Source organism: Haliotis rubra, unplaced genomic scaffold, assembly GCF_003918875.1.
Source record: "Haliotis rubra isolate DU_JTF1 unplaced genomic scaffold, ASM391887v1 Scf38, whole genome shotgun sequence".
Lineage (NCBI taxonomy): Eukaryota > Metazoa > Mollusca > Gastropoda > Lepetellida > Haliotidae > Haliotis > Haliotis rubra.
In genome coordinates this window covers 17,785-31,202 of record NW_025767057.1, presented here as the reverse complement: position 1 = coordinate 31,202, position 13,418 = coordinate 17,785, and the positions used below count along the sequence as shown (strand labels likewise).

Sequence of the window (13,418 nt, the reverse complement as noted above, 5' to 3'; positions counted from 1 at the left end):
GTATACTCGCTCATGGCAGACCTTTAGTGCCCCCTGCTTCTCGGACATTCGCATAGAATCGCTCTTCAGTAACCCATGCTTGTCGTAAGGGGCGACTAATTTTCAGACAGCCGTCATATAGCTGGAATATTGCTGAGTGCGGCGTTAAACAACAAATCAACCAACCAACATCAATTGTTTTTAGGTGATGAAAATGACCTACAACATGCACTCACTTACATACTTGATCATTTACATGCCACCGTGATACAGTTGGACATACATGTATTATGTCACCATGGCAGCGCCAGACACGTGTTCCTGACACGCGGGTGATGCACCAAACCAGACAGAGATGTCAGGACAGTATACTGTTCATGGTTAAAGTGGGTGATGTTTGAGTTACGATTGTGTAGATCGTTAACGTTGTTCATGTTTTTCATCACTGGTCTGTCTGTTATTCTAAGCCTCCTTGGTATAGGTAGATATGTATTAAGTGTGATGACACACCTTGTGCAACCTTAGTCAGGTTACAAACATGGACGTTTCGGTTTTTTCGAACCATCAAGTGCTACACAAAAGGCGCCCTTCAGTGTCACTGTATTTGCTTGTGGGTGGTGTTCTTTGTGGCTATGGAAAGGTATGTCGTGCTCGGGCAGTGTATCAGCCGTGTAAGGTGAGAATCAAAGGGAGAAAACTCTAAATATACCTATGGAGCTTTCAAGAAATGACACTTGGAAGTGACAGGAAGACTCACACTCGTGTGATATCACTTGGGATATGGAAAACTATTTATGTCAGTTATACCTGCAGTGATTTTAAATGTTTCCTTTCTTAATATAAGATATCTTTTAAACTTATCCAATAAACTTTGAACAACAATCTCTCATAATTGTCGGCCAAAAAAGCAAATAGGTCTACAGCGAGGACCAATCAATCTCTATGAAAGTACATCTAGTCAGTCCAAGAGAGTACCCCAAAATACAGCACTTTGAAATCCACCAAAAGAAATATGCATTTTTCTAATGGTTTTGGGGAATGTTGTCACATATTCATAACATCAAATCCTATGTACTTTCTTACTGACCGAGTGGCAAGTGAGAGTTTCCTAGTTCAGGGAAATGTGGCAGTGTTCACATCAGCAGGATGATGCCACAGCGTTGCACTATCGCAATATGTGCAACTTTTGGACAGTGGCTGCTACATCAAGGGCACTCACTGCAGATACACTTTGCCATTTCCAAGAGACTGATAGCATCGTGCATTTTACAAAAGAGAAACCTGTTTCTGAGTTTGGTCCCAAGGAGTCACTTTTTGTAAAAAGTAAGGACACAGTAAATGCCTGTGATTTCAATTTTGCTGAAGATGCGTCATGTGATCACATATTCTCCCTTCTGCTGTACCCGTTAGGCCAGTGTAGGTTTAAAGAACCCACAAAATGTTACACAGCTGTTCACAGTGGCACGTTTGCTACTTTTAAACAGCAGTTGAATTTTAAGAGACATGATAGTGCAGGGTCGGATACGTTGCTTAGTGTTGTAGATGTTGTGCGTCAGAGTCAATGCTGTATGAAGACAATGGATACAGTCTACTGATGACCATCAATACAAAGCAACACAGGATCTTCGCACGATGGCAGAGCGTTGAAAATCGATATCCGACGTTATGTTCAGTGACAACTATTTGCTTCTATTGTTCACGTTCCATTGTGTGGATATCATTGTGTTGACACCCGTCTATACATACTACTCCAAAAGCTCACGTATCAATGTATGTGTTTTGTCTGTCTGTTTCTTTGTTGTTTAGCTCTGTAATCTATTTTCAAGCAGACATTTTAGTGACTGACATCATGAACATCAATCACCGATATTTGTGTATGATACGATTACAAACATCATCCAAGTCTGACCACTCGAGCTCCTCAGTTGTCTCAGTACAGGGTCCTACGACCCTAGGGGGAGTTGGAGAATCTCATTTTTCTCAGGGGCATAAGGGCGGCTTACTCTTGCCTCTCATTTCACAATACATCTCAAGTTACAAGCAGATCAGAAAATGTTTGGAGATCATTTCTATCCTGGACACTCAGCCCCGTCCTATTTCGGAAACATGATCATTATTGCAGTCAGGTGGATATTACCATCTCTGTCTTCATTACTATAATCACTGTTATATTATGCGACTGCCTTTGGATTTGTACTGACATTCTTTTTTGTACTACCACTGTAATATCTTCAGATGCCTTTCAGAACACTTTATTGTTCACACAATAAGAGACGCGTATTAACTCTGACATTGTAGAAGGAGCATGCTCGACTGCACCTCAATCAAACGATTTTTTAAGGCAAAGCATGAAGTGGCTTGAATATAGAGTTGGCCATTACCAAATTGAATTCAACCCTATTATCAAACAGTCTCGCATAGATTTCTGCCATTGTTGATGTTAACGGTATATACACATGGCAAAAATTATCGCAACACCCCATATCGTGTATGGTATCAGATTCTGGCATACAATCCTAAAGAAATCACATAAGTATCAATAAGCGAGCACAATCTCAACGTCTGGTGTAACCTCCGCCAACTGCAATAACATCCCTGACCCTCACCTCACCGACTGTATCAGACGTTGAGTTTGACGTCGAGGTATTGCGTACCATACTTGATGTAGGGCTTGATGGAATATCCCTCTGACGTATTTTCCCAGACATGCTCTATTGGACTAAGATCTGGACTCCTGGCGGGGCAAGGTAGAGTTGCTACCGCCGTTTGACCGCGTCAACAACGGTACGCGAACGATAGCATACACGTCCATGAAGATGGGTCTTGTGTTCAGAGGATGGAGATCGAAGTGGGGTACAAAAACTCTGTCTTGGATTGTCAGTGGTATACCGTTGTCCATTCAGATTTCTTTACTATTTCAAGATTACAGTCTTCAATGGACCCTCTCCAAACGGTATGTGCTTTAAGATATTCCGTTGAGTACTATGCAGTGTTTCTGCAGCGCATTACACGAACTCGGCCATAAGTAATGAACACTAGAAATCGTCTTTCGTGTGGCCAGTGGACCCTTCCCCATAATCTCAAATTCCAGTGATTTCGAGCTTGACACAAAGCCAGCCGTGCTTCTTTGTGCTCTCAGGGTAACAATGGACGTCTGATCGGTCGATCGTTTTTCTCTATATTGCAGTCAGTTCTGTTAGACAACGACCACGTGGGAGCCCCTCCGTTTTAACACGCCACTTAACATGAACGGATGAAGTCTTGTGATTCTTAGAAGGGCTGTATCCTCCATAGGAGTTGCCACTCGTGGTCGACCTGAGCATTGACTGTGATTAACGTCATTAGTTTGCTGATACTTTCTGGCCAATCGGTTGATAGTCTGTGGCTGACAAGCAGCATCTCTTGCAACAGCCCTCAATGACAATCGATCATTCTGCATTTCAGTAACTTGCCATTATTGAGAAGTTGTCAGTTGTGAAGACCCCCATATTTGCTTATCAACAAATCAACAACGAAATCAACTGATCGCCTTATCGAGCTGTCAGAACAATTTACTGGAACATGATACTTGCTTAATGACGGGTGCAACTATTACACATAATGCTCGCCTTTGATCGTAACAGGTGCATATCTAAAATCAACGCATGGGGTACGCGGAGTGTCTATATAAACATAATTATGATGTGAATATAAATGACTATATCCTGTTAAAATCATAGGTGTTGCCATAGTTTTGTCCATGTGTTGTTTCATTGATGAAGCTCATTAAAATACCCAATGACTCTCTTCCCAAGTTTTGTTGTTGTTGTTGTTGTTGTTGTGAAAATACATGAAAACCCGTACATCCTGCAGAAAGTGTTTTATCAATGAACAAAGATGAATCCAATTATATGTTAATAAATATAACAATTGCTATTTCAGAATTAATCAAGGGCAACTGCTCCCCGGAATACTCAACCAGGTGCAGGAATTGTCTGTAAATATGGGTTACTGATGTTTATATATTGCTTGTTGTCTGGTTTATTTACACATTGAGATTGCAAGTCAGAAATATCGACAGATTAGACAGACAGAGAGGCAGAGGTTATTCTGGTAAACATCTCATGTTTCTTTTTTTTGTATCAATTGAAAAAAAAAGAACAATTAATGAATATATGAACATTAAAACATGATGTGAAGGAATCTCTGGAGTATCCATAAATGCGTCAAAATTGTGTACTTGACGATCAAATCTACTCTACAACGATCTCACAGAAAAACCTCTGATGCTGATAGTGGCAGCTTGTATCGTCCATTATCACCTCGTTGCTGTCGCATACAGGTTCAAGTTCCATGCAGTTGGACCTGGGGTCGTTCTTTATGAAGTTGGCAATGTTGGTGTTGTCCAACACCCATACCCAACGTCCAGTATTAGTATTGCGTTGACCTCCGATGTAGAACTCCTCCTTACGACAGTATCCGCTTCTTTTGTCTATAATGCAGAAAATTAACATCTCTGTCTAATATTTTAGAAGGTTCAAATGCAGGGATGTATCTTTATAACCTAATGGCAGGCATTTTTATTCCCCAAAACTCTAGCCTCAAGTTAATCACCAAGCACAAGTACATGTACGAAACTAGTGTATGGTTATAGATATGTACTGATGTAACAGTGGTCATCAGAATAGTGTAAAGGATAATAGTACTTGTATTTTTCTTCTCAGCATAGGACTTACAATAGCTGGACCTGGATGATCTAGATGACCTGGTTGACCTGGTTGACCTGGATGAGCTGAATGACCTGGATGGCCCGGATGTCCTGGATGTCCTGGATGAGCTGAATGACCTGGATGGCCCGGATGTCCTGGATGTCCTGGATGAGCTGAATGACCTGGATGGCCTGGATGGCCTGGATGAGCTGAATGACCTGGATGGCCCGGATGCCCTGGATGAGCTGTATGACCTGGGTGACCCGGATGAGCTGGATGACCCTTTGAGAACGCCTCCGATAACGCTTACCATAACCTTGCGCCTCTTTATGGTGTCGACTTTAATCAAATCTCCACCCTCCACGCGACACTTTTCACGTGCTTCCATCCACGAGATCTTGGTGTGGTGCAGCTTATAGCAGATGCCGACTTGACTGTATGTGTAGCCATCATGGAGGCGACACTCTGGAGAGAGGCATCTACTTCATGAAACATATGCTGCACAATGACACTTGATGTCCGTGTTGCAGATTAGAAATGTTGGCAAAAACGTTCAAATTCAGATATAATTTCGGAAATACTTCTTAATGAGCCATCGAAAGGTCATTTCAGTGCACAAGTGTCAAAGAAGCGGGAAATCGCTGTGCAGTTAAGCCCCTTACGATAGCCCGATAGTGGGTTCGATCATTTTACTTCATTATTATCAATGGTTTGTGACCTTTACAGAAGCTATACATGTTTAAGGCTATCACTCCCTTATACAACTGCACAAAGCGTCGTAATATATATAAAACGCACTCCTCCATTACTCGTTAACGCACCCACTCACTAACGAGATCGGGTGTTCAGGCTCGCTAATTTGATTGATGTATGTCACCGTATATATCAGTGCACATGATGGCACTAGACTGATTGCTTGATCCAGACTCGTCTAATTAATTACCAACTTTGCTCGCAAGCAAGCGCTTACAACAAATAGTGCACTGAGAGTAACATAACATAAATGGCCACTTGTGTGTGGTAAAACACCGTATATAACGTAATGTTGTCTCCGATAGCGAGACATGTTAACGTTAACATTAACATATTATCATATAAACCCGATAGGAAAATGCGCTTGATGTCACATGTCTAACAGAAAAAACAAACACACATTGTTCGATGACGTCATGAGTAATTGTCATGGCTCAATGTGCGACCATTTCCTATCGGTTTTCATTGTAAGTTTCGCCAGTGTCAGAAAAATTAAAAATGTTTCTACTGTCACACTGGGGATCCACACGAACACATATTGAATACATCACATGACTATTGTTAAATAATCATAGTTTACTATCATCAGTTTGACCAGAAGTGATCGCCCAAGCGGTTAATATCTAATACGTACATTCTCTTGAAAAAGAATACTCATGTATAGGTGGAATACATAGAAAGAAAACAATTACCTGATGTTAGGTTGCGATCTGAAACGAACATAAAAGTGCATACTATTAGCCCAATAATTGGCATAATAACAAAATTTCAAACGATTTAGAGATGTACGCCATTAAAAACTGCCACATGTACTAGATACTAGTAAAGAAATACCATGAAAATGACTCCTCTGGCGGCGTTAAACACTAAACAAACAAATAATGACCTTTCCGATGTGTACCTGGACATGTAAATCTTAATGCAGACCCTGTGAATCTCCTTGAAAATACTGTATATATGTCCACTTGTGTGGGGATGTGTTCAATTCTGTGGATTTTTCGTTTAAAGACAAAGAAGAATAAACCATAATAACTGTTTCGATTCATTCCACATTAAAGGGTATGTACACGTATTCATATTTTCCCAAAATTCGCTAAAACACACATAAAACCGCTTGCGTATCAGATTCAGCCAGCCGATTCAATTGCCAATTCATTTGTTATGTTTTATACACGAAAGAATCCGAATGTAAATATGATACAGCGGAAAGCAAAAATTAAGCAATCTTACTTCATTGGAGACTAATTGGTGCGTCTATGAATAGTGTCCAAAGGCGAAAATTCTCTTACACTATATCTTGAATTTGAAGGCGCTGGTTACAAAGAATTCCAAATGGTGACGGCTGGCATGGTGATCCGTCGAATTTCTGATTTCAAAGTAGTAAAATACATTTGACGGATGAGCACTGTCATCAAAGCTATTAATTAGTTATCAAAACATTGGATCCTACCAAGAAAAACGACGCAAGGGGTGTTGGATGGTTTGACTCTCTTTATTTTTGTACTTTTGTACAGTATATATCTTTGCCTACTCATATGATACAATGAGAAATTGATACATTAAATATATGTTTGGACTCTATATATTTTTGTACTTTTGTACAAAATTGAAATTGATGAATTAACCCTTAAAATCTCAGGTTTAAGATTTAGAAAGAATTTCCATTATAAAGTAGTTGATGTGTTGCATATACCCTACTGAGGACGGATGGGGTCCATGCAGACCCCACTGACACCTCTTTGACCAGCATTTAGAATTCCTCAAGGCAATCAGATTCATTTAACCTTTTTGCGGGTCTTCTGTGACTTGTGTGCCCAGAGCACATTCTAAATGGATTAACTAAACTTATTTGAACTTATGCAACGGGAGCTTGGTGGTGATCTCTCTGATGAAAGTGATGGTAGATCTGATGAAGATTATCAACCATCTGAAGGATCTGAAAGCTCGGATTCCTACTGTGAATTAGTGGGTGACGCTACTTCCGACCACTTAATTAATGAACTTAGACTCTCCCAGTGTGTTAACACGGTCTGAAATTCGACCGATTAGCACAGAACCATTCAAGCATGATTCGAAGGATCGGCACTGCTGACTGTTTAAAATTCGACGGATAAGGCCATAACCGACTAGACATCCCGAAGTATTCAACAGTTGACTGCTCAAGCAAATTGGCTGCCGAAATGCCAGCAGGCGAAGGCGACCTCCAACGCATATAACTAAAGAAGCAAATTGGTGAAAGCTATTTCACGACGTTATTGCGAATGAAGGTGACAAAGAAATTCAAAAACCATGATCGTGACTCAACAAATGAGTGTGTCTGTCGACTAATTGTACTTTGGCTAGGATGGGAATCGCCTTGTAGTGTCTAAGAATTACCTTTTGTTCACAACGAGTACTGATGTACAGGTGGAATATAGAGGACGAAAGCACTTACTTTGCGTTGGTCAGATCGGAAAGAACATAGTATTACAGAATAGCAGCCAAATAATTGGTAGCATAAGAATATCAGAAGATTTAGAGATTTACAACATTTAAAACTGTCACGTACTCCAAACTAAATAGAAAACAATATCATAACAATTACCCTTCTGGTGGCATTAAACAATAAACAAACAAGCAAACAATGAAATGTCCGAATAGTATCTGCACAGAGAAAGCCTGTTAAATCCAGAGTCTGGACCCTTATACTGACTTAACAAATGTTTGTCTCTGTCGACTTATGGTGCTGCGGCTAGGATGGAAATCGCATTTTGCTGACAAAGCGTTCTGATGTATAGGTGGAAAATAGAGAATGAAAACAGTTACCTTTTGTTGGTCTCCGATCTGGAAACATCATAAAAGTACATACTATTAGCCCAATAATTGGCACCATAACAATTTTAGAAGATTTACAGATTTACAACATTAAAAACTGTCAGACGTACCCGAAACTAAATAGAAAAGGATCACAACAATGACCCCTCTGGTGGCATTAAACAATAAACAAACAAGCAAATAATGATATATCATGCTTCAAAAAGGTATAAGCATCTATACCGAAACGTCGCAATTGTACAGTAAACAAGTTGATCATCCATAAACACTTGACATTCCTATTGCTTACAACTCTAGAATGCCTCCTAAACAGTTCAAGCAAATAATGACCTCTCCGATGTGTATCTGGATAGGGAAAACCCGTTAATGGAGACCATGGACCCTATATTCTGAAATAAAAAATGTGTGTCTCTGTGGACTTATGGTGCTGCGGCTAGGATGGAAAAGAGATGCAGTTAGTATCTAAGAATTAACTTTTGTGAACTAAGAGTACCAATGTAGAGGCTGATTATTAAGGACAAAAGCACATACCTTGTGTTGGTCTCCGATCTGGAAACATCATAAACGTACATACTATTAGCCCAGTAACTGGTATCATAACAGTTTAAGAAGATTGAGAGATTTACAACATTAACAACTGTCACATGTACTAGATGCTAGTAAAGAAATACAATTATTATGACCCATCTGGTGGTGTTAAACAATAAACAAACAAGCAAATAATGACCTCTCCGATGTGTATCTGGACAGGAAAACCCCGTTAATTGAGACCCTGAACCCTCATACTGACTTAACAAATGTGTGTCTCTTTCCACTGATGGTGCTGCGGCTAGGATTGAAATGAACTTGCAGTTAGTATCTAAGAATTAACTTTTGTGCAGAAAGGACAAAAGCACTTACCTAGCCCAATAATTGGTATCATAGCAATTTAGAGATTTACTACATTAAAAACTGTCAGACGTACCCCAAACTAAATAGAAAAAAGATCACAACAATGACCCCTCTGGTGGCATTAAACAATAAACAAACAAACAAATAATGATATATCATGCTTGAAACAGGAATAAGCATCTATACCGAAACGTCGCAACTGTACAATAAAGACTTGACGTTCCTATTGCTTACAACTTCTAGAATGCTTCTTAAACAGTTCAAGCAAATAACGACCTCTCCGATGTGTATCTGGATAGGGAAAACCCGTTAATGGAGACCATGGACCCTATATTCTGAAATAAAAAATGTGTGTCTCTGTGGACTTATGGTGCTGCGGCTAGGATGGAAAAGAGATGCAGTTAGTATCTAAGAATTAACTTTTGTGAACAAAGGACAAAAGCACTTACCTAGCCCAATAATTGGTATCAGAGCAATTTAGAGATTTACTACATTAAAAACTGTCAGACGTACCCCAAACTAAATAGAAAAAAGATCACAACAGTGACCCCTCTGGTGGCATTAAACAATAAACAAACAAACAAAAATGACATCTCCGATGTTACAGAAGATTTACAACATCCAGAACTGTCACATGTACTAGATACTAGTAACGAAATATAATGATAATGACCCTCTGGTGGCGTTAAACAAAACAAACAAGCAAATAATGACCTCTCCGATGTGAACAGGGAAAACACGATAATCCTGACCCTGGACCCTCATACTGATTAAACAAATACGTCACTCTGTAAACTAACGGTGGTCTGACTTGAAAGGAAAAACACTTTCAGTGAAAAGCTAAGAATTACCTTTTGTTGACAAAGAGTACTGATGGAATATAAAGGACGAAATCACTTACATGGCGTTGGGCTGCGATCTGGAAAGAACATGAAAGTGCATAGATCTACTATTAATCCAATAATTGCCATAATAACAATTTCAGAAGAATTAGAGATTTACTACATTGAAAACTGTAACGTAATTCAAACTAAACAGAGAAAGATGATGATAATCATCCCTCTGGTGGCGTTAAACAATACACAAACAACTAATGGACTCGGCTTTGTGTGGCTATCTGGAAAGAACATAAAAGTGCAAAATATAAATCCAATAATTGGCATCATTACAATTTCAGAAGATTTAGAGATTCACTACATTAAAACTGTAGCATACTACAAACTAAACTGAGAAAGATCGTGATAACAATCTCTCAGGTCTCGCTGAGCAATAAACAAGTTGATAATGGCCTCGGCAATGTGTATCTGGACAAGAAAATCCCCGTGAATCCAGATCATGGAACCTCATACTGATTTACCTAATGTGTGTCTCTGTCGACTGATGGTGCTGCGGAAGTCATTTTTGTAGTAATTATCTAAGAATTACTCGCTAAAAAAGAGTACTGACGTATAGCTGGAATATAAAGAATGAAAGCACTTACCTTGTGTTGGCCTGCCATCTAGCAAAAACATAAAAGTACATACTATTAACCCAATGATTGGCATAATAACAATTTCAGAAGATTTAGAGTTTTTCTACATTAAAAGCTGTCATCCGTATTCCATACGTTACTTGTAAATATGATAATAATGTCTCCTCTGGTGGCGCCAAATAATAAACAAACAAATAATGGCCTCTCCGATGCGTATCTGGGCAGGGAAAACCCGTTAATCCAGACCTTGGACACTAAAACTGACTTAAGACATGTGTGTCTCTCTCAACTGATGGTGCTGCGGCTAGGATGGAAATCGTTTTCCAGTAAGTATCTATGAATTTCTTATTGATAAAGAATATTGCTGTGTAGGTGCAATATAAAAAGCGAAATCACTTACCTGCCTTTTGGTGGCGATCTGGAAAGAACATAAAAGTGCATACTATCAATCCAATAATTGGGATCATAACAATTTCAGAAGATTTAGAGATTTATTACATTAAAACTGTTACATACTCTAAACTAGAGATCGTGATAACGATCCCGCTGGTCTCGCTGAACAATAAACAAGCAGATAATGGCCTCAGTGATGTGTACCTGGACAAGAAAACACCCGTGAATCCAGATCATGGAACCTCATACCGATTTACCTAATGTGTGTCTCTGTCGACTGATGGTGCTGCGGCTAGAATGGAAGTCATTTTTGCAGTAATTATCTAAGAATTACTCGCTGAAAGAGAGTACCGACGTATAGGTGGAATATAAAGAATGAAAGCACTTACCTCGTGTTGGCCAGCCATCTAGCAAAAACATAAAAGTACACACTATCAACCCAATGATTGGCATAATAACAATTTCAGAAGTTTTAGAGTTTTCCTACATTAAAAGCTGTCACCCATATTCCATACTTAACTTGAAAATATGATATTAGTGTCTCTTCTGGTGGCGCCAAATAATAAACAAACAAATAATGGCCTCTCCGATGCGCATCTAGACAGGGATGGTGCTGCGGCTAGGATGGAAATCATTTTGCAGTAATTATCTAAGAATTACCTCTTGATAAAGAGAATTGATGTGTAGGTGTAATATAAAGGACGAAATCACTTACCTAGTGTCTGGCTGGGATCTGAAAGGAACATGAGAGTGCATACTATTAGCCCAATAATTGGCATCATAACAATTTCAGAAGATTGAGAGATTTACTACATAAAAAACTGTCACGTACACCAAACTAAACAGGGAAAGAGGATGGTTATCACCCTCTGATGGCGTTAAACACTAAACAAATAAATAATGGCCTCCCCGATGTGTATCTGGACACGGAAAACCCGTTATTCCAGACACTGGACTCTCATGTTGACTAAACATATATGTGTCTTTGTCAACTTATGGTGGTGCGGCTTGGAAGAAAATCTACTTAGGAGATAAACGTATTGTGTTGGGAAATTAGATGAATGTTAGGTAGAATTGATAGTAACTTAATTTCATTTGGAACCGAACGCGTAGCCTAACATTCATCTAATTTTCCAACACAATAAGTTTATCTCCATTCTGCCATAGCCGACTTAAAATCGAAGTCCTTCCTTCCACGGAAGACACTGCGAAATCCGGCATGGTGCGAGAGGCGAATTGAACTCGTCTGTGAAGGGAGTGGAAGGTTCTGTTCGTATTTATTTAAACATTGCAACATATATAATATTCTGTCCAAAGAAAAGTAATAACTGTTTATTCAACGCAATAATGTAATACCTAAGAGCTTGGTTTATATAATCCCAACTCCACACGACCGAAACCAGCCTATTGTTTTGCGTGACGTGTTACTCTAACCCCCTGGCCACACTATAATGGAATCGTCTGACCTACATTTTTCTTGGAAGTGCAGTCGGTAGTTGTTGACAGTTTGAAAAGTTTGAAATGGGGACAGCCAGTGTTTACATTTTGAGTGACAGTGGAAACTACTTGACTGACTGTCGAATCTGAACCCTGCAGAATCGAAGAATAGATCCTTTTCTGATCGACCTACGACCTAACTATTCAAAGATTTGTATGACCAGCGAGTGTGGATCATGATTTCACCTACATGGGCTGTAGGTGCCTCCACCCCGGCATGCGACGAAAAGAGTGACAGTGCTGCTTTGTGTACATGCGACTAACTTGGGATTCCTTGGAACATTGTTTTCATCATTTGGGACTGGATTGTGGCCAAACTTTATTCAAAATGTAGGAACATAGATCACCAGCAGTGACAGCCTTGTGGGGAAGCTGGCAGACAGCAAAATTCTGGTGGTTCCATATTTGACATGTATTTTTTTAACGATGCAACGGGACAAGATGGAGTGTGAGTGGCATAAATTTTGTGTTTCGCCTGACCGTTATCTTGCGAATTTCCCATTGTTAAGATTCTAAACGGAAACAAATATACCATTTACCAGGTAGGTAAATGTTTAGTAAGGATTTGCTGCCCATTTTGTATAGATAGGGATGAAATTAACAAGGCTTTCTGATTTACATGTTAGATATTGTTTGTTTATGTTTACGGCTGTGTATTGTAATTGAGTTTGAATATTTTTATTATAGAAGGTTACATGATAGTGAGGTTCCATAATAATTGTGGAGGAAAAATCATAAAATAATTGTATTTTTCGAGTTTTAATCAATGTTTCATCAGCATTTCCATCAAGTCTGTTGTGTTGATATTAGCCATGTTGGTGGTCCAGCTGATGCGGCAGTGTTGTAAAAGTGCGAAGTGAAGCGGTCGTGAAATCAGACGAATTTTCAATCCAAAATTGATAGCGTCAAATCTTTTGACTGACCACTCAAAA

General features: G+C 39.4%; 1 protein-coding gene across 1 annotated transcript; it reads right to left on the bottom strand.

Annotated features, from left to right (window-relative positions):
* Nucleotides 1-4,198: 4,198 nt before the first annotated feature.
* Nucleotides 4,199-12,210, bottom strand: LOC124286310. The gene is made up of 9 exons (XM_046722669.1): nt 12,162-12,210; nt 11,705-11,722; nt 11,379-11,396; nt 10,027-10,044; nt 8,766-8,783; nt 8,226-8,243; nt 6,113-6,130; nt 4,695-5,132; nt 4,199-4,450 (listed from the first exon to the last, which is right to left on the bottom strand). Exons 1-9 carry the CDS (start codon nt 12,208-12,210, stop codon nt 4,212-4,214), a joined length of 834 nt encoding a protein of 277 aa, XP_046578625.1. The 3' UTR covers nt 4,199-4,211.
* Nucleotides 12,211-13,418: the final 1,208 nt, after the last annotated feature.

Coding starts and splice junctions, on each gene's coding strand:
- LOC124286310 (XM_046722669.1), bottom strand. CDS start 12,210: ATGCCGGATTTCGCAGTGTCTTCCGTGGAAGGAAGGACTTCGATTTTA. Junction 4,451..4,694: donor ATCATCCAGGTCCAGCTATT/GTAAGTCCTATG, acceptor TCTGCATTATAG/ACAAAAGAAGCGGATACTGT.